General features: G+C 43.9%; 3 protein-coding genes across 4 annotated transcripts; 1 reads left to right on the forward strand and 2 right to left on the reverse strand.

Moving 5' to 3' along the window:
- Positions 1-1,082: 1,082 nt before the first annotated feature.
- tmub2 (transmembrane and ubiquitin-like domain containing 2) lies at positions 1,083-4,762 on the reverse strand. Of its 2 annotated transcripts, none has more exons than XM_071543441.1 (3): positions 4,673-4,762; positions 3,010-3,659; positions 1,083-2,418 (listed from the first exon to the last, which is right to left on the reverse strand). In XM_071543441.1, the coding sequence occupies exons 2-3, from the start codon at positions 3,642-3,644 to the stop codon at positions 2,025-2,027; spliced, it is 1,029 nt and encodes a 342-aa protein (XP_071399542.1). In that variant the 5' UTR covers positions 3,645-3,659; positions 4,673-4,762; the 3' UTR covers positions 1,083-2,024. The 2 variants fall into 2 exon arrangements, with proteins under 2 accessions (XP_071399542.1, XP_071399552.1); XM_071543451.1 differs by having other exon boundaries at positions 4,663-4,706.
- A 953-nt stretch (positions 4,763-5,715) lies between these two features.
- asb16 (ankyrin repeat and SOCS box containing 16) lies at positions 5,716-9,265 on the reverse strand. The gene is made up of 6 exons (XM_071543543.1): positions 8,914-9,265; positions 8,169-8,436; positions 7,091-7,499; positions 6,484-6,567; positions 6,007-6,117; positions 5,716-5,901 (listed from the first exon to the last, which is right to left on the reverse strand). The coding sequence occupies exons 1-6, from the start codon at positions 9,263-9,265 to the stop codon at positions 5,716-5,718; spliced, it is 1,410 nt and encodes a 469-aa protein (XP_071399644.1).
- Positions 9,266-10,676: 1,411 nt separating this feature from the next.
- On the forward strand, positions 10,677-18,530 carry hrob (homologous recombination factor with OB-fold). The gene is made up of 10 exons (XM_071543428.1): positions 10,677-10,792; positions 11,000-11,050; positions 11,203-12,219; positions 12,877-12,960; positions 13,640-13,774; positions 15,245-15,353; positions 16,849-16,934; positions 17,112-17,234; positions 17,372-17,582; positions 18,377-18,530. Exons 1-10 carry the CDS (start codon positions 10,781-10,783, stop codon positions 18,430-18,432), a joined length of 1,884 nt encoding a protein of 627 aa, XP_071399529.1. The 5' UTR covers positions 10,677-10,780; the 3' UTR covers positions 18,433-18,530.
- Positions 18,531-21,255: the final 2,725 nt, after the last annotated feature.

Below are 21,255 nucleotides of genomic sequence, written 5' to 3' on the forward strand. Positions count from 1 at the left end.
GTGTAGAAGGAATCATGAATCGAATGAATCTGTCTCTGAGTATCCGATATGCATTAGCACCTCCATTTTTTCCCCATTACAAAACTGTCTTGCATAATGTAGATCTAGAAGACTCACCAACATCTGACTTAAAATAGTAATTTATATATAGCACATAAATCAGAGCTCATTAGTTTGCAAAAGGATATACTATTTCACCGTTCTTATACTTGAACTGTCAGAGTTAATGGCTTTGTTTTTGTCACATACATTCATCACAAACCCAACCACTTAACTGTGAAAGGTGCAGTTATTGTGTAGTCAAGAGTGCATAGTATAGCACAAGTAAGTCGCATTTCATTTGTATATATCAGTTAGTGCATAACATAAAAGGAAAAATCCACCCAAATATATTCAACTTGTATGTTTCAAATTAGAATTTAATAAAAATCTAGGAAAGCTTCAGACACTGATTTGGTTTCCAGTATGTTCTACTTTTTATGTTTTGGATGCAGAGTTGGGAGACATCTCTGTTCCTCTCAAGCTCTTCAAATCCCAACATTCTCTTTGCCCCCTTCAATCCCTTCTTTTCAGTATTAAATCTTGTGATGTGCACTAGAAAATAATCATGATGAACCATTGTCCTTTAAAATACTTTGTCCCAGTTTGATTCCCTCGCCACTTTTTGTGGACAAGGCGAAGAATGGCAGACGATTTATTGTGGCTGTTTATGTACAGTGTGTCTTGACAATGAGTGCAATGACAAAGGATGCAATGTTGTGACTTTCCAATATTTTTTCATGCACAAGCACGCGTCAGTGCATGTGTGAATGGCTATTGTATATGAACATAATGTGATACATAGGTTATTTTTCTTCACTTCCATGCATACTGATGTTTGTATATAAATAAATAAACGCAAGCACCATCCAGAGACTCTTTTCTTTAGTGCGCAAACACAAGGCATGGAGGGGATAATGGCTATCTGGATAGATTTCACTTAAATTACTGTACTGAAGGTATGTGAGCTACCTGCTTACTACATTATTAAAATGTCATTAACACACGTTCAATAAATAGCCAACAGGAAGCAAAGGTTTGGTTTGAAATGCTTTAATCTGAGTCAGCACTGAAGCCAGAGCAGTCCAACATAGATAGGAGGGCATAAAGGGGGCACAAGGTCCCCTCAAATCTTCAAGTGCCAGATGCAGATTCATCTGATTCATTCTATCATTTTATTTACAGTAAGTACACAGTATATTTACATCATCTTCTCAAAAACTGTTTATTTTAATGTCTAGTGATTATTATTTAAATTAAACTATTTCTAAATATCTGCAGAGTTGTTCAAGCAACAAATTTACTTGGGAAAATTTCAGCCTTGCAGTAAGGCAGCTGTTACAGTCCATATTTGATTACTGACAGCTCATGTCATTCAAAGAACAGAAAATGGAAACGAGAGTCTAACCAGCACAACAGTGAGTGGTTCCAAAAGTTCAAGATTGTTGCATCTATCCCTTGGTTTTCCTATTTTGCAGATTGTTTTCTTACACAGAAACACACGCCGCAATGTTCACAAAAGTGAATGAGATGAAATGTATCAATGACGCACAGGAACGCATCATCCTAATCCCCAGTAACAATCATAGAGCAGACTAGATAATGCCAAAGTGTGGCGAAACATACCAGACACTGAAATGAGCGGGTATGAGCCACTGTGTCATGTTTTAAGATAAGCAAAATTACAGCTCAGTTTAACCTGAACTTCATACAAACACAGATTGCAGATTATTATTTACTCCACATATACTGTACAACCTCTCACATAATGTTTTTTCTTCTTGGTGCATGCACAACCACAGGCACACCCATACACACGCTGTAGGAATCCAGTCAGCTATGTGGCATCTACACCAAGGCCCCTTTTGATTAGTCCCTGCCTCTCTCCAGACGCCGCCTACTGATGTTATTTTTATTCTACCTCACAAAAATGCCAACATTCAGATGCGAGCAAAGGCTTCCTTCTATCGCGATGCATCTGCCTCTCAACGGCTGTGCATCCCGAAGATCAAGAAGCTGAAGAACACAGTGACTCCCACGAGGGAGATGGTCGCGGGGGCGGTGAAGAACTGCCTGTAGTTGATGCGGAAGTACCACACTACAGCCAGTATCACCACAAACACAGGCACCACCAGGCTGCTGGTGCTGAGGGCCAAACCTGCAGCCCTGAATCCTCCGGAGACCCCGGACCCGGCTCCCGAGCCCGTCCCGGACGGAGCCGCTTCCTCTGGACTGGCCTCACGCAGCGCCTGGGAGACGTGGCAGTGGATCACACTGTTGTGCGTAATGTTTAGGGACAACAGAGTCCTTTTGGGATCCTGCAGTAACTGCCCTTGGTAGATCAACTTTATCTGACGCTCCCGACCTGAGAAGTATTTGCTAGAGAAGAGGAGAGAAAAAGAGCCATTAAAACACCTGTTGACAGGTTACAGCCGAGGTCGGTGTTGATAAGACGTGACGTTTCAAATGGTCCACGCCTACAAAGTGCAGCACAAGTGCGAAATCCTATTAGGTTTCTACGGGCAAAACAAAAAATCAACATTTTCTGTCTTCCAATAATTTATGTGAAATGTATATGGTGTTGTTAATTGCCCATAAACTTTTCACATCTGTCAAACAACTGCATGATCATAATAATTTAATTATCTGTAAGTCACAAAACCCTAACAAGCTAGCAAACGTCTGTGCAAACATCCGTTCAAGAGAGGAGTCTTGTTAGCACTGTGACACTTGAAGAAAAAACATTTTCATGATCATGCTGTTTGACAACCGTGAAAATGTAACGACAACTGACTTACACCATGTACATTTAACATTAATTATTAGAACACAGACAAAGCAACCACAGAAAATGTTGATTTATTGTTTTGTTCATAGAAACTGAATAGGGTACCGCACTTTGTAGGCACTGCCTTTTGCCATATCATCGGCTTTCTTATCTATGAGGATGTTTTGGGTTGCTTTACCAACCTTTTCAGAACACCCACTGTATCCTGTGGCTTCAGGACGGCCACTTCTTCTGTGTCATTTAGGAACTTCAAACGGACAGAAATAGTAGTGGTGGTGGTGGGAGTGGAGGCGTTGTTGGACAACGCTGGGATAAGTTTCGTAACCTTTTTATCTTCCTCCTCCAGCTCCTCCTCCTCTTCTTCCTCCTCCTCCTCCTCATCATCCTCTTCCTCATCGACTTCGTCGTCATCCTCATCATTAGGATGGTATCTACCAGTATGCGGTTGCTTGCTCTGTATGTTCAGCAGTAGATCTGTCCCAATCCCCGCAGCTCCCTCCCCTGTTCCTTCACTCTCTCCTCTCTCAGACCCCGGCTCACCGTCCTCCGGCTTGTTTTCCTGTGAAGGCGGAGGAGTTTGCTGTTCAGGGGTGTCGGTGTTGGGAGGCCCTCCACTGTAGCTGTCGTGGCCTCCCAGTCCAATAAGAGAGGCGTGGGCCCCTACAGTGAGGATGGTGCCCAATATATGGTCTCCCCGGTCAGCCACGTGCGTTGAGAGCCAAGCCAAGATGAGGGCCAAGACCAGGAGCAACACGCCACCTGCTGCGGTCACCTCATCTCCCATCCCATCCAACATGGTCAGTGCACACACCGCCATTTCTGTCCTCAAAACCTGAGGAAGACAAGACACACACACGGCACAAAAATAAAGTATTGGCCAAATGCAACACAATGTTTAAGTACTCAATAGCCTGGCCCGATGACAGAACACGACAACAAACTCCATTCAAAGTTCTGACAAATTAATGTGGCCTTGCTAATCAGTATGTGTTGTGTTTTGATATTTGACAGACACATTTCAGTGTACTGTGTAAGTAAAATAAAAACCCTACTTAGGAAGGTCCCTGCAGATCAGGACAAAGCTATTCTGTACGAAATTATTTAGATTTTACAAAAACAACAGCTCAGGAGAATTATTCGGCACAACTATTTGTTACTTGAGAATATATAAGAATACACTTTAAGGACGGCATTTCATTGCTTAATGGCTAAGTTAACGTTACAAGAGTCAGATTTTCTAATAGCAGATTGTAACAATAATAGCCTATTACATAGATGAACAAATGCTATGGTTGAAATTATATTAAAACAACAGGTGTTTTCTTGGATTATGGGTATGCTGAATTTACATGCAGACCCCGACGATTCAGAAAAGGTACTATTTCGTGATGTTATGTGTGTTTGCCGATACGCAAGGCCACATTAAATGCCAGAAATCTGAATGGAGTGGACGATCTCTCTATACAACAGAGAGAAGTGCAACTGTCGGGGCTAATCAACAGCCGTTTCATTTAGCTAAATACGACCCAGCAAGCCAATTATGGCCGCGTGAACAGAGTTTTCTCGTGACTTGTTTGTCAACTCGCCGCTAAATCTCGCATAGAAATCCGTTGTGTAAGCTAGCCCCTGTCCTGCTAACTTGTTATGTTACAGTGTTTGTTGCTGTTCCTAGCTAGGAGTTAGCGAGCTAGCTTGCAAGCTATCTTGCTAGCCGAAAAACGACCTTCGCCTGTTTACACCAATCGTTGTTCAATCTGTTTTGTCGCAACCATTTCCAAAATGGACGCAGACACTTGTCGTGTGAACGTGTGCGCGTTTAAATTACACAAACATACATTATCTTACCTACTACATGTGTAATCAAATCATGTTTAAAGACGTGCCACAATGCTACTTAGCAGCTGCCCGTTAAAAACCACATAAACACAGTCGACGACACGGCGTGACGTCATCACCGGTGTGTACACGCAGTGGGAGCGCTTGTTTTGGAAACTGGGTCACGCCTGTTGCTCCTGACCAGACATAATCATGGTCTGTGTGTGTGTGTGTGTGTGTGTGTGTGTGTAGGGTGGTGACTCATCCAAAGAACACAATCTGTTCAGGATCAAACTGAACTGGCAGACATTGGCGAAAACATGTATTTGTATGTATAGCTAGATGACATTCTTTCAAATTATATTTTGGAAAATGAAAATGCATTGTTTCAGTGCGCTGCTGCTGACAACATATTATATCTGTTACCCAATGCTATACCCAAAACATAGGCTGTGTTGTCCCTTCATGTACCAATACATGTTTTCTATGTTTTGAAATACATATCTTAACATACTCTGAAGTGTGAAATGCATTTTTCTCCATATGGATAATGAGTTACAGAAGCATCTATTATGCATCTTATATTCATATACCATGGATTTACATTCATATACTTATATACTTACTCTGATATCAAGTTCAATGATGTAGAGAGATGCTTATTAGTTTATTAGTTTGTCCAGAAACAGATGGTTAGTAAATAATTGCTTTCTTTTTTTATGCTGAAACTTTGGTAAACAGAAAGGCCATGGTGATTTTTAACACAGCGAGTGTTATAATAATAATAATAATAATAATAATAATAATAATAATAATGATTCCATGGAAGGTAAAGTTGTTTATTTGTAACTATATTCTTCTAGAAGTTCCATCTGAAAATTAGGAAAAAAGTATTCATCAGTTGGCAAAAACAAGTAATTGTAAAAAAATAAACACAAAAACAAAACAAAAAACAACAACAGGTTTATATTGTCTAATGTCAGTTACAGGCAGTGTTTCTGACGATGCACAATACTGGTAGAAAATGTATTCAACATAATTTCAGTACTATATGACCAGTCCACACACTGCGTTCATTGGAGCGTCCCGTCATTACAGAGCAGCAGGTAATCCCTCACAGAGCTGGGAATGTCCAGTTTACTGACTGCTGCGTGGCACAGCGCCCCTAGGTGCTCCCGTAAAGCACAACGACAAAGGTGCTGCAGACACCGAGGCTGGCCGCTCATCTGACGCACCGAGGCAAAGAAAGACTGGTGTTCCTGAGGAGGGGAGGGAAAAACAAAAAAAAACACCAGAGCTTCAGCACCAGGCAGTACAGGGAGGGAGAAGAGGGAAGAGGCGATTTAACGCTGCAGTGAGCTCACCTCATATGTCTCAGGCGATACAGAGTCCATCCAGTCACAGGCAGGGACAGCTGTATATGAGTTCAGCATGACTTCCAGAGTGGCAGGGGAGAGGACACAGTGCTTCAGTATCTGTACAGAGGACAGTAGAGTGGGGCGCTTCAGTCTAAACACTGCAGAACAAGTTATTTAATCTTGTTTTGGGGCTCAAAATCTGATTTCGCTGAAAACAAGTGAAAGAAATCAGCCCTGAGGTTGAGATAATTCCACTTGTTTCCAATGCAAATCAACTTCTTTAAAGCATTTTCTTGAAACATATGTCTTGATCTGCCTTATTTCAAAAGTCAAACTGCATTGGAAACAAGTGACAGATTTAAGGACATAATACTCATACATACATATTACATACATATTACTTGACTGGTTAAAATGGACATTTTTGCAGTGAAAGCCATGTCCCAGTAACCCTGTTGTCTTAGTTTGGTGATTTTACCTAACCTTAGGTGAAGCAGGCTTGGCTCCATGGTTCAGGAGTGAACGTGCTATGACTTCAGGTTGCTGGTCCGGGTAATCTTCCACCACCTTAATGGGGACAAGAAGGAAACAAGTGTAATATCCCTCTGCCTGGTCATGTTATGTGTAAAATCTCAGCTTAATCAGTCCAAAATGATCCCTGAGATACTTATTGACTCAGGGGCAGACTTAGTGATTTGGGGGCCCTAGGCAAAGGCAAGCATGGGGCCCCCGGAATCCCAATTCTCTCACTTTTTAAATAATCCTTTCTATATATAAACTTGGGTAGCTTTGCTTATTTTATTTTTTTAACTTCTTTCTCCACTACTGATGCAGTGGCAAGGAAAATGAGATTGAGGTCAAGTGGCAAAATCTCACTTGAAGTTGTACAGCTCATTACAGCCTGACTGAGTATGGGGGGTGACCATGACTCAAGAATAATTTATTGTAACAAAAAGAGCAGTGTTTTTCAGTTTTGCCTAATGGGAAAACCGCCCCTGGGTTGACTATTCTTTCTGCCACCAAACTTAATTTCTTTGCCAAAGGACACTCAGGCCCGTCCCCTGAAATCCACCCAACCCTCATCCGCCACCTGCAACAGACAATCCATAGGTGTGTATCCTGCACAGTTGGCCACGTCCGCCTCGGCTCCGTGCTGCAGGAGGAGGTCTGCGATGCGAGGGCTGCAGTTGGCGCAGGCGTTGTGCAGGGGGGTGTGCAGCTTCCGGCCTGCGGTTCGGGGGTCGGCTCCCGCGCCCAGCAGCATCTGGACCACACGGAGGTAGCGGCCGGCCTCGGACGGCCTCTCGGCTCCGGAGCAGGCGGCGTTGAGAGGCGTCTCTCCCTCTCGGTTCTTGGCTGACACGTCTGCTCCGTGGGACAGGAAGAGTTCCACGTGCTCCTCCAGGCCTCGCCGGGCTGCCGAGTGCAGAGGAGTGAGCCTCGACTCCTGAGTCAACACATTGACCTCTGCCCCGCCTTCTAACAGCAGCTCAGCACACCTGAACACAATGCACACGTTTTCATCGTGACCTGCACCAGCGCCGACTGTCTACACTGCAAACATGTCCACCTCAGCAAGATATTTAATACAACACTGAGTCTTAAAATCTTATTCAAAACTAATGAAATCTGCCAATGGGGTGATATAGTTTCCATTGCTGTTTCAGTTGTTTTGTGAATTTTCCTGAGGCAACAGACAATACCTTCTAATCAGGCAGAACACTCCAGTTGTTTCATGATTGTCACTTGATTCAAGAAAATTCTCAAAAACAAGTTAATATGCAGAGGAAACGTCTCCCTATTGGCTTTTTTACTTGTTCTAAGAAAAATAAGATTGTAAGACTCCTGCAGTGTAAGATAAAGGAAGATAAAATGAAACTTTAATGATTCCTGTGGAGAACTGGGATTGTTGGGTCAAACAGTAGATCTAATAGAATACAGCATAGAAGAATAGAATATAAAAATGAGAAACCTAACAGTTTGAACACTTGAATATGTTAAGTAGAAATGTATAAACGATTGAGTCTGGATTACAGCTTTATGAGGCCAAGACCTTTACCTTCTCCATAGTTATAACATTCCTCCACCAGATTCTGTCTGAGCAGCTCAACTGTCACTGTCATCACTTGCCTCTTGGTTTAAATAACAAACTGGTGTTTCCCACTCACTGCAGTGACTGTGCGGAGGTGCAGAGGTGAAGGGGGGCGCTGCCGTCTGCCGCCAGCAGGTCAGGGTCTGCTCCGTGGGAGAGCAGCAGCTGAACGCAGACGGAGTGTCCGCCTGTGCAGGCGTCATGCAGGGCGGTGCTGCCCCCGGGGTCGGCGTCCACCTCCGCCCCGCGGAACAGCAGCTCCTCCACACAGCCGCTGTGTCCTCTGCTGGCCGCCAGGCACAGCGCCGAGGTCTGCTTCACCTTGGAGCTCAGGGTCCACATGCCTGACAGGGGAACAGAGAGGCTTTTAGAGGCTGTCGGGGAAAGGGGCAGAGCTTGACTTTAATGCATATTATGCATATCCCAAACCATATTATAGGTTTAGTTTTTCAGCAAACTGAAAATAGAATTAATTCACAACTATTATGTTACAGAAAATGCAGGGCTCATCAACACATCAACATTTTTTCCAAATCTGCCATATTGCACCACCCCTACCAATTCATTCTTCTAGATTTAATCTTTGCAAATTTGTTAATTACCATGTTCATAAAGGTCATAAGAATCATAAGAGAACAAAAAATAGTTGATTGTTCATAATATGCTTATTTAACTTATATCTACATTCCAAGGGATTCTCTACATTGTTGGTAATTCAAATTCTGCTTAGGGTCAGGGAGACCTGTGTGTATCTGTTGTGGTGACTGAGACAACATCATTTTGAGATACAGTCATGAGGAGCTGTGTGGAAAGCAGTATACCCATCTCCGGAGCCCACACCATCTCCTCGTGCACCGTCTCCATCAGCGCGTTGACCATGGCGGGGTCCTTTAGCACGGCATACACTCCCTTCATGTCCCCGCACATGAAGGTGTTGTGCACGGCCGTATCTCTGCAGCGGACCGGAGGCGGAGGGGCCCGGACCTCCTGGAGCCTCCTCTGCTGCTGCTGCTGCTGCCTGGGCGGGGGCCGGGGGGCCCGGGGCAGCGGGGCCCGGGTCATGGCTCTCCTCTCAGCTAGGGCCCGCCGTGCCTCCTCCCACTCCTGGAACTCCTGCTCCAGTCTCAGAGAGCGGAGCGAGGTGGAAGTGAACGGAAATGTGTCCTTTGACATGATACTGCAAAGTGAGGCTCCGGAAGGGGGGGTTTTACCAAGTGAACTATGTCAGTTTGTGGGGGGAAAAAAAGAGAAAATGAATGAGACCACAGTGAGTTTATGGCAGTTTCATCTGAGCAGGAGATCCATGTATTACACACACAAAAGCAATAGACAGTCTTGCTGCTGAAGAACTAGACTAAACTAAGTACTGTAGGTCAGAGAAACACACAGCTTTTACTCACCCTACCCTGAAACACTTTTGAGTCACACGGGTGTAGAAACTCAGGCAGAGGTCATGTATACATTTAAACTTTCATGCTTAAATCCCATGTTTCCACTGGATGTGTAGGTTATGTAAAAGAGAAACGTCCAAATCAAACGTCCTCGTAGTAGAAGTGCGGACACCGTCACAAGATTGTTGCTCAAATACAAGTTCAGCACTAACGTTAGTTATTAATAGAGAAGAATGCAAGCTGATACTCGGCTGTTACCTTAACCGAAAATGGTCAGCAGGTGGCAGTGTCGACCCGGCGTTAATCTCCCCACCGCGGTCCAGTAAATCAAAGAGACTAAACAAAGGTCAAGATAGTTCACATCCCATTCCAGCCAATGCCACGCATGTGCGAAACAGCAGCACCTACTTAACAATTTTTTTAAACTAATTTAAAGGCATGTATAGGTCACATTGCTATAAATAATAGCCTAGTGCTAAATTGTACTTCACTGCTGCATTCGTGTTCCATGGGGAAAGACACTAGATACGAGTCTCCTACTCGAAAATACCATCCATTGTCAGTTTACAGGTTGTATACTGGTTGGGAACTTGGGGTTTGGCGTTGGATTTCTGACTTCCTGAATTCTGACATTAACCAAAAATACCCGTTGTCAAGCGTATGGAATGATATAGCCTATTAATTACAAATAAAGCAAACAAAATGTTTGATTTCCATCACATAAGGAATTTGGTATTCACAATTCTTAAAATGTCATGGCAGAATACAACCACTTGCTGGATCTTTGTTGGCAGTTGAGATTGCAATGTTTGGATTGCAGTAGGCATAATTAATAGCATGCGTGTTAAGTGTGAAAAAGCTGATCAAGTCAAGTCTACAGAAAACTTTCAGTGGGTCAACAGTACAGGTCGACATATGACATGAACGCAGCATTAAACACCGTTTGGCTAAATCACCGAATGTGAGAATCCTAGCCAGAAAATAAGCGATGAAGCGAAGTCGGAAGTAAGTAGGAGTAAAACCTCTCGCTACGCGTAGATTCTCTCTGTATGAACATTGTTTACGTCAGCACGTCCTGCTTGAACGTGGCGGCGCCAAGCAGTGGGGGCAGCACAAACATAGTCGACCATAAGTTTTCCTATCTACAGTTGTCTAGTAGCGTTTTCTTTTCAAAGTGAAGTTATAAATACAGACAACGGAATATGATTACACACCATTGTTGAATGGCATCCGATGGCTTACTTAGATTCGTGTACCTGTCCGAACTGATCAGATAAAGCTTTCATCGCGATATCCAATGACTGCGATGGTAAGTCAGCCAGTCCAGCTAATTTAGCTAGCTAGCTAACTTGCCCTAGGAGTTAGCGGTACTTCACATAGATAACACATCTGTTTCTGTCTGGCCGTGTTGTGATAAATCAGGGCATATGTCTTCACCTAGTTCATAGCATCTGGATATTGATTTGCTGCACATGACCTCTCACTGGTGTGTTGTGTGTTGTAACTTTTGTTCCAGACCTGCAAATTAAATGGATTGTTCAGCATTGGGGAGGACTTTGATGATGAGGTGATTTCCAAACAGACTTCAACACACCTGATTTCACTTGTTACTTAATTCTCAGTGTGTGCTTGTCGCATTCAGTAACATAATGGTTCTCCTTCTGTTCTCTGTTCTCCTCTCTCTCATGCTGTGTGTGTGTGTGTGTGTTCTTTCTGTAGGACCTGCTTGCTACAGACTGGGCTGCCCCGTCAGCGTCTGGACCAGCCAGTGTGGCAGCTGCTGTATCATCCTGTGCGCTGCGTGCTTCTTCTGTTGCTCACAGAGAGCAGGAAAAAAATTCCCTTCTGCAAACTGGAGAGAGATCAGCTGCCCCGTGTAATGGCAGAGGACCAGGGAACAGCACGCAGACTGCTGTTGGACAAACTGTTGCTCTGGGTCTGAGACAGCTCTCCTCCCCCACTCAGCTGCACTCCCTGCATCCCCAAACACTAAGTAATGCTCATCCCACTTTGGCATCCCAACAGACTCGCACTAACGCTGCAGAGCCACAGGATGAGTTTGATGACTGGGATGTTGACCTGGCAGACCTGGATGAGTGTGATCCACAGATGGGCATGGGAACACACTTCCCGCAGCCAGTTCAGCCCCCTGCTCCATCCTCAGTTGTGCCCACAGTAGAGACTGTATCTGCAGCCAAAACGCTGCGGCCCCCAACCTGTGGAGGGACTCAGACTCTAGCTGGCAGGAGTCTGAGAGAGCTCAGCACTAAACAGCAGTCGTCCGGCTCGTCTAACTGTAACCTACCTCCTCACACCACCTCCGCTGCACCCTTGCCATCTCCAGACCGCCGCGCTCCTTTCCTTTCAGCCGCTCCGCAGAGCCCCGGTGTTTTCCCTGGCCTCACCGCCACCTCCCCCGCCCCCAGCCCCTTCCACAGCCCCCTCCCCAGGCCGGTCAGAGGGCCCCAGCAGCCACAGAGGCCGCGGGCGACCCCGGGACCGTCCCCGGGACCGTCCCCTCAGGGCCGTGGCCTGTTTGAGGCCGTCTCCCCGGCGCCCTCCTCCGTCACCTCCCCCGGCCTCAGCCCTCGCCCCCTCCACACGCCGGTCCTCACCAATCGCCTGGTCCAGTTGGTGTCCGCCTCCAATAAGCTTCCCAGGAAGAGGCCTCGCTCCGACCCTCACCGGCCCGTGACCCGCCGCTTCCCTGGCCCTGCCGGACTTCTGCCCCAGCAGGTTAGTCCGCATGGTCCACACACAGTTTGTCCCCTCTGCCCCGCCTCTGAAGTGGCCTGTATGAGAATTGGACCTTGGTTGCACTGCATTGATGTTGCTAATGTCATCCATTTTCATAATATTTGCTCTTAATGAAAGTTACGGTCGGAGTTGTCCAATTATATATAATTTAAAGGTTATTCAAATTTTCCTCTATTTATATACATATATGATCAAATATGTTTAATGAAGACATTGTTAAATTTAGATTTTAAATTTAAAGTTATAGCATTTTCAAAAATTCTACCTTTTTTACAGGCCGTTTCACACTAACTCCCGCTAATACATCAAAAATGCACTTGGTCCTGATTGGCTTCCCTCAAAAAACATTACTGAAATCTGTCCAAATCAGGCCAGTTTGCAGTAGTTGAACTGGAAAGCCTACATTTATTTGCAAAACATCATGAAGAACGCTGTTGTTATCCTGAGCTGTAGTATATTTGAAAACTGAATAATATGGGACCTTTAAACTGTATAATCTGTCTTTGGTCAGAATTTATAGCGCTCCTCTGTGAATCTGTTATCTAGGCTCTAATTGAATGATTGTCAAAGAAATCTGTTGGTTATGTGTTTGTTTTTGCACCATGGTGCCAGATAATAATTGAATTGTTGTCTCAGCCGCAGGGCCAGAGCCTGGATGACATAGTGGTGTCGGTTCCCCAGACTCCGGCCCACGGCGCTGTGGCTCGACTGCCAAGCCAGGTAATGTAAGACCACAAAACACATTAAATCTTATTCCAAGCTGATATTGAATTTTAGGTGTCTTACTTATATAATAAGGCAATAACTAATGCTGTGATGTAATTATCCCCTAAGCGATAATGTAGGTGGGCGCCTCTTGTCACTGATGTTCTGTTGTGTTAGTCCCAGTAGCTGCTCGGTCAGATCTACACTGCAGACCGACACCATAAACAAAACCAAGTCTCAAAACCACCATGGTGGTAGAGAGATGGCTGACCTCATTTCAGCAGCCCACCCAGCAGGCCAGAAAGAGTTTCTCTGGCTGTGATTACACTTGTCGCTTCAATGTGACTTTGATCTTCCAAACACTCCAGGACGCATTAAGATTTTGCTCACATTGCTATCAGACTTTCAAAACCAGACATGGAAATGGTCAAGCCTGCGATGTGATCTGAATTTTACATAGTCCGGATGCAATTTGGCCAAAGTGACCATACAAGTGATCTAAAGAGATTGCGGGGGAGAGCAGGAAAAAGTAACGACATGAATTCAAATAAATGCAGCCACAGGAGATGCATGGCAGTCATTTTCAAGCCAAGTTTGGACAGCGGTGAGACCTCATAAAATCCAGTCTTGAGGATCAGAACTCAAGTCACATCAACACTGTAACTGTAGTCTTGCCTGTAAACTTTATTTACAGGGTCCCAGCTCCCAGACTGAGGAAGAAGAGTTCAGCGGCGGTGCCTGGGCGGCGATGAAGGCAGAAATGGGATTGGATGAAAGGAACCCCTCTTGCTTCCTGCATTCCTACAGTGTGGTCATGGTGCTTCGCAAGGTAACTTTTTAAATCAGTAACCTTCTCAGCTACAACACACATCCCTTTTGTTGTACAATTAGATACATAAACTTCAAAGTAGTTACCCATTCAAGGAGGAAAACACATCCAGCCCTGTAATGTATGCATCATTATTTGGGCCGAGTTATTTATTTTTTTATTTATCCGCCATCATAACAGAGTGCCGTGACGACGCCAGTGGTCTATTGGCATAATCAGGACAAACGACAGAGCCGCGCTGGAGGTGTTTGTTGTAATTATCAACTGTATGATCAGTCATCAATCACTCTAATGGAGATTCTGTTGTTTCTCTGCTGCCTCTGCGTTCCTCTGGAGGCGGCTTCCTAGGAATAATTTATCAGCGTTTAATTGATAAATGTTGAGTGGCAGTTGTTTGAACTTGTTGAGAGAGCACTTCAGTATGTTGGTTTCTGTGCTGTTGTTGGTCACTGGCTGTGTTTAAAGGCATGGAGTAACCTGGCTCCTGGCCATGCTGTGGTTAAGCGTATTCAGGTTAAGCTGTTTACATGAACCTTGGCTGCCCTGCGACTGAGGATTGCTGTTGCCATGAATAAACCAATTCACAGACCAAGACCCCCTCTTTGACTGGACTATAGCATGGTACTTCTAATGTGCCCATAACCCCACGGAGATGGTGAAAGCCAAAAGTGAAAGGAGTCAAATGTATCCAAGCCATAGTGTAGGGAGTAGGGAGTAGTTAAGCCTTAGATTGGTCTCAGATTCTCAGGTTGGAATAGTCTAATTAACACTGTCTTTTACTTAAATATTACAACTGACTTATTTTGAGGTAGGAATGTTAGCCACCTTCCCCCCGGCTAATCTTGAGTTAAGAACTTTGTTGTTATGGCAACAAGTCGGCCTAACTGTCAGAGTGGTTTTTGGGAAGAGTCTGAAGAAGAGAGCGAGTCTGAAACGATAATAGAGACAGAGACAGAAACAATAATAATAATAATGATAATAATAATAATACATGCTATTTATATAGTGCTTTCTCATGACTCAAAGCACTTTACAGCTTAAAAACAACACAGCATTAAAACACCATTTAAAAAGATGTTTTAAGTATACTTAAAACTAACAATGCAATCAGTAGTGATATGCTTCTCTAAAAAGGTAAGTCTTGAGAAGAGATTTAAAAGAAACAACCCATTAGAGATCTACAACAACCAAGAAGTAGTAGGAACAGGTAAATATAAATGTCTATAGCAAGTTTGACTTAAAGTCACATTTAAGTGTAAGACCAGGTCTATCTTTATGCAACTCGCCCCAGGTATCTTAACTTTCTCATAATCGAGAGTATTAGCTTACCTGGGTTCTTCTAACCAAATTATGATGTTTATATTCTTCGAGCCAAAGCCGAGTTACTTGAATAACCAGGTTAAGAATGTAATTCTCTGTGCATATAAATGAAGCCGGTGTGTTTCTCGTCCTCCCCTCCCGTCTACCTAGGCCGCCCTCAAGCAGCTGGCAAAAAACAAAGTCCCCAACATGGCCGTGCTCCTGAAGAGCATCCTCCACACACACAACGACGCCAAGGCTGTGTTTAAAGACCCAACAGGTAGTGGACACACACCCGCACACACACCCGCACACACACACACCCACGCTCACCCATAACTGTCAACACAGGCTCATAGTAGAAATGTGCATCCACTTGACTTGCAACACTTCCCCCTCCCCGTACGCACAGGGCAGAATTGCAGCATCCCAAAGTCAGTGAAAACACTCCAGTCTCCATATCAGTTAGAGAGTGTTGGAGAAAATAGCTTCTTGGGCTCAGTGGTATAATAAAATGTGTATGTGTCTGAGACAGAGGGAGGGAGAGAAAGTGATGGTGAGTAAAAGAGAGAGAGAGAGAGGAGCTGTGTGCTCTGTTTGCTTCACATTTGAGATTTGCTCACTGAGAACTCGCCTGATTGAGCTCCACATGGTGTGAGAGCAGAGTTCAGCCACTGTAATATGCTTGATTAAACACACACACACACACACACACACACACACACACACACACACACACACACATATTATATATATAGGCCTATATACCCAGTCCAGTTCAATGGAACACATCTGTCCTGCTGCCAGCGGCCCTCTCTCTCTCTCTCTCTCTCTCTCTCTCTCTCTCTCCCTCCCTCTCTCTCTCTCTCTCCTCCATCCTTTGTGTCTTTCTTTCTTTCTTGTCTCTCTCTTCAGCTTTGTAGTCTCTCTAATCTTCCCTCCTTTCTCTCTGATGCACAAGCATATCTAAGCTAAGCTGGTTGCCATGGCCCCCAGAGAGCGAGCGGCATTAAGTATACTGATTATGAACACTCAAGAGTAGATGTCGCACTCAACACTGGACTTAAGTGCTTATTAGCGGTTCAATTGCTGCAGGTCGGCATCAGCAGCGAGCAGATATTATGTGCTTCTGAGACCACAAGGGACCAGCCAGTCAATAATATGCCTCCCACCCTATTTTAGATGTGTAGCTTTTGCTCCAGCAGTCAGTTATGTCCAGAAGCAGTTAAAGAATACAGTAAGTGTATAATCACCACCAATTTGAATGAATGCGGATGCGGATCCTCAGTGCGTTTCCACAATTACAGGATGAAAGAGGTTACGTTGCAGAGGGTGTTAAAATATCTTTGATTATGTTATCCATGTATTCAAGGCCTTAATATAGTGTTGAATGTGGTTAAATATAGCACTTGAAGTCATAAATTCAGTTTCGGAGGTCTTTGTTGCATGTCTTGGTGCGTTGTTTTCTCCAGTGAGGAATTAGTCTGCAGTTTTACATTTTTTCAGTTGCAGAATTGGTCTTTCATTTAATTTGACCTGACATTTAAAAATGTCTGAAAAGGGCTTAAGTTTAATTGTAACTTGCAGACACCCTGGACATACAACCTTTTTTTTTAATTGGGTGACAGTACAGGACTGTGCCACTAGCCCTCACTGCTCTCTTCTTCTTCTTCTTCTTCTTCTTCTTCTTCTTCTTCTTTGCACTGTTTACCCTGTGTATGCTGTGTACATGACAAATAAACAGACTTGACTTGACTTGATATTTTTGACCGAAGGGGAGATTCAGGGAACAGTGCATCGGCGTCTCCTGGAGGACAGACTGGGGGAGCTCAAGGCTGGAGCCGTCCTGCTGCTCAAACAAGTAAGACTCGCCACTCAGACGCCTTTTATTTGGCCCAAGATGATAATTCATTTTAACTTAAGTTGCACCCACGACAGTAGCTGCCATACATTTTAGCATAACCTAGACTTTTGCTGGTTTGCCATGCGTTTTTATTTCATCTTTGGTATATTTTGTCTCTGCTTGCTCTGTGGGAAGGTGGGTGTGTTCTCCCCCTCCCACCGTAACCACTACCTGAATGTCACGCCCAACAACCTGCTGAGGATCTACCCACCCGATGGAGTCTGCCTGTCCTCCACTCAGCTCTCCCCGCTGGTCCTGGTGAGTAACGAACCGCTCAGCCGACAACCAGACCAGCACGATTCCATTCCACCAAAAATGAAATCTGTCTCCCTGAAATGTTCTATCAAGCTGTCAACTGTCCCCTAAAAACTGCTGGATGTTTTTTTCCTATTAAGGAGCCGGTGTTGGAGTCACCCGCCCGGTCTCCCAGCATCCCCGGGGACCCCGTGTCTCGGATGCAGCTGGTGTTTGACGAGGAGGATGAGGAGGAAGAGCAGCAAGAGGCGGGAAAGTGTAGGGAGGCAGGTCAAGCCCCGCAAGTCCCAGCGGACTCCAGAGCCAGCTCCAGTGGGAACCCGGCACCACAGGACCCAGGCTGGGACGCAGGTGGGGCTCCTCACACTTGATACCACTCATGGTCAAATAGCTAGAGAGAAAGAGTAGTGTTTATTTCCATTGTTCATCCTATGGTGGGGTCTGAAATTAGTAAAATTTGTTTTTGGTGGATGAATCTGTAAGGGAGACTCGCCACACTAGCCGCTAACTTTATGAGACGATAACCTTTGAATGCCTCAGTTTTACAGGTTTTGACCTTTGCCTGTTCTTAAACTTTGTCCCTGCTGACCACCATACACTCCCTCTGTCCATGCGCCAATCAAATCAAAGCAAAACAATGGCTCTTTATCAAAGCAGGCTCCTGATTGGCTGCCTGTAACACTGCTCTGTACAAAGCGGTAGCGTCTAAACTTCTCTAAATTTCTCTAAACTTTTTCTTCCCCCTGTTTATCTGCTGTCTGGATAGATAATTAGATAAATGTGAAAGATTCTAACTTAAGTAGAGTGTGTTTGTGTGTGTGTGTGTGTGTGTGTGTGTGTGTTTTGGTGTACGCTTCAAAATGCTCTCTTGTTATTTGAATTCTGTTGCACTACATGATTAATTACAAAGTTGATCCATTGTATAACTGAGTGAACAGGTTTTATAATAAACACACATCACAGTACCTGAACTGCACACAAAGTAGCTACACCACAGTCAGGGTGACATATTTCTACAAAAATGTATGTTGAATAAAAATGATTTCTGATAGGAATTTTCTTTTTAGTTTGCCAGCCCTTGGCAGGTGAACCAAAAGGTTGATTTCAGACACTGTCCCACGGCCTGACCTCTCTTTTTTGTGCAGATGACGACCTGGATGAACTCCTGGGAGAGTTACCTGAGGACACCTACAGCCTTTGACATGAACTTTACATCGCCAAAGCATCTTGATAGACTGTCTCCACTATTTTGGAGTTTGGCCATTTCACATGGCTGACTTTCCTTTATTTTTGACGTCACCTCTTCAACATCAGAAGAGGTGTACTATATTGTGTATTATATAAAGATTTTCTTTGTAGTAAGTCAACTATGTTTGGTGTCCAGTTAAAAAATATATCAGACTACTGAGAAAAGTCTCGACTGAATTTGTTGGTAGTTTGGCACTGCTATGCATCATTGATGATTGATGTGCTGTAAGAATGAATCACTCTTAGCAAACACATGCTCATTAATTAATTAAACCACTCCAAAAATCAGCGCTGTTGAACTAAACTTGACTTCTTATATTCTGGTGAAGGCTGCAATTAGTCTGCGATTGTATTATGTTAAGGATACTATCCCCTCGCTTTTCTCCAATTTTTATCCATGCTTGCACTTGCTGCGATGACTTTGAAATGGAAAACTAATCTACGGGAAATTGATTTACTGATTAAACCGCATGAAAGCGAGGTGAAGCTTCTTTCTCTGCAGCTCAGAGACTGCGTCTTTCTGTTTGTTTTTGTTCTTGCCCTCTGTTTTCAGTCGCGTCTGTTTCTCCTAGTCTCAAAGTCCAGTGGATAAACTGTGACCAAGCTTGTTTACCGTGCATCAAGTGCGTGTCAGAGATTTTTGGGGAGGGATTGCAGGGAGGAAGTCTGTGTTTGAGTCTCATGTGGTCTCCCTGGCCGATGGTGTTTACCCAGCGCTGTCTGCGGAAAGCTGGTGACTAACAGGCTCTTATAGAGGCTTTTCCCATCAGATCCTCACATCAGAGCCTCACAGATATACTGTAGAGACACTTAAATAGATTCATATTAGTCCTCAGCCTCTTGGTGCTCTTGTGTATGATTCACCCACCACTGAAGTTGCCTGGTTCATGTTCAGGCGAGAATGAGTAGAGATCCATTAGGTAGAATTTGCAGTGGCCCCTAATGCCTCTTTGCTGCTCTTAGCTGTATGGCTGATATATTTTTCCGTGAACACCAGCAGGGGGTAGCAGTTCACACCCTGCCTGCCAGTGCAGGTCCTAGTGGACATCATTAGTGCAGTTCATGAGCTTATGAGAGCATGCGGATATCTAGCACCAAGTTAGACGCTCCTGATATTAAAACGTTAATTGGAAGGGAATCTAATTTCAGGACCAGAGCGAGGGTCTTTGAAAGTGTCTATTTGTGTGTGTGTGTGTGTTTGTGTGTGAGCGCATTGGGACTGCTCCCTCCCTTGTCTGCACATCTACCAATTAAGGCCTTCACAAAAGGGGAGCTCAGTTCCAACAAGTCTGCAGTTGTTGCTCACACACTGGAATAATTTGCCCTTCAACTTCAATCGCCTCTTTCCAGAAGTAATAATCAACTGCGCCCAGTCTCGCCTACTCTGGTACTTACACATCCTAATTATCTCCTGGTAAGAGCTTATTATTTTTCATAATCCATTAAGATAGTTGGAACGTGTAATTACTCTTTCAGTCTCCTCTAGCATATCAGAAGTGCCTTCTGACCAAAAAAAAAAAAATTAAAAAAAGATAAAATGTCAGGCTTTTATTCTCTCTATGGTTTACTCGGGTTTAGAGGCCCTGGGGTAAAGAGAACTTTCTCATCTCTGATGTAAAGTAAAGTTAACTCTCTGAGATTTGGATAGAGAGGCCTGAGAAATATCCAGTACCCATCCTTTTTAAAAAAAAAAATAGGCTGCAGATTCAGTGTCTGGGGATCATTTGATGGCTTACAGTGGATGAACTCACTTCATGGTAAAAGGTTCACACACGCTCTTAGGTGAGGGGGGCATTCGGTACAATTGGAAGCGGCAACAGGAGACACGGCCCATTTCACAGCAACTGTTGCACTAATGAACACTGAACCTGTTACTAGCCAAGTCATTTACTGCAATGACAGATGGTGTAGTGTAATACAGCCTGTGAGTTGGTCTTATTAGTGGACTGTGGTGGTCAACTACTGAGTAAGGACATGGTGTTGCATAAGAATCCAGAAAATGGGTCCAGGAGTGAAATCACCATGTAAATTCATAAGAGCAAAAGTAAAAATACTAGAAGTTATATGTGACATACTATATAATACCATAAAATACACTGTGATAAAAAATGCATTCTTAGACTGAATGGGTTTTCAGTTAAGCATTGCACAGTAGCTTCCTTAATGAAAAATGACCTTAATATTCCTATAATGTCTGTGGTGCTCAGTGGTGAGTTTTATAGTGACCTTATACTTTATGGTATTTCTTTTAATCTCCTATAATATTGCTATAGGGAGGTGTAGTGCTTCTGTGGAACTCAACACAGTGAGTTTCTATTGATCTTACACTTTATGGTGTTTTTTATATCTTCTGGAATTACAGTCTACAGCTCCCTAGAGTAGCTGCATGATATTTTTTAAGTTCTGCTTTGACATTTGTACAGCATCCTTCTAAAATGTCTTCTAGGATTACTCTAGCTGTTTTAGTAAGGGTTATATTGACTTACTTGACACCAGCTGTAAACCTACTATGCAGACTTGTAGTGTTAATTCCCTCCAAATTAAAAAGAGAAGAATATGGCACTGTCGACAAGGCATCCTCTTTAAGAATCCCATGGATGGAAAGTTGGTTGAATGTATTGACTTAAATCTCCTCGAGACGGATAAAGTTAGCTAAGCACAGAAATATAATAAAAATTTATCTGCAACCCCGGAGACTGCTAATCCCTGTAAAACTATGCTCATTACCTCTGTGTAAAAAGGGGAGATTTGCTTAATTAAGTTGTTAAAGAACCAG

Source organism: Centroberyx affinis, unplaced genomic scaffold (genome assembly GCF_046629955.1).
Source record: "Centroberyx affinis isolate AG114_WGS23_722 - 3 ecotype Tasmania unplaced genomic scaffold, CSIRO-AGI_Caff_v1 ptg000238l_1, whole genome shotgun sequence".
Lineage (NCBI taxonomy): Eukaryota > Metazoa > Chordata > Actinopteri > Beryciformes > Berycidae > Centroberyx > Centroberyx affinis.

Coding starts and splice junctions, on each gene's coding strand:
- tmub2 (XM_071543441.1), bottom strand. CDS start 3,644: ATGGCGGTGTGTGCACTGACCATGTTGGATGGGATGGGAGATGAGGTG. Junction 2,419..3,009: donor ACAGTGGGTGTTCTGAAAAG/GTTGGTAAAGCA, acceptor CCTCTTCTCTAG/CAAATACTTCTCAGGTCGGG.
- asb16 (XM_071543543.1), bottom strand. CDS start 9,265: ATGTCAAAGGACACATTTCCGTTCACTTCCACCTCGCTCCGCTCTCTG. Junction 6,568..7,090: donor CTATGGATTGTCTGTTGCAG/GTGGCGGATGAG, acceptor GTCCCCATTAAG/GTGGTGGAAGATTACCCGGA. Junction 6,118..6,483: donor CCAAGCCTGCTTCACCTAAG/GTTAGGTAAAAT, acceptor TCCTCTGTACAG/ATACTGAAGCACTGTGTCCT.
- hrob (XM_071543428.1), top strand. Junction 17,235..17,371: donor AGCTCTCCCCGCTGGTCCTG/GTGAGTAACGAA, acceptor TTTCCTATTAAG/GAGCCGGTGTTGGAGTCACC. Junction 17,583..18,376: donor GGACCCAGGCTGGGACGCAG/GTGGGGCTCCTC, acceptor TTTTTTGTGCAG/ATGACGACCTGGATGAACTC.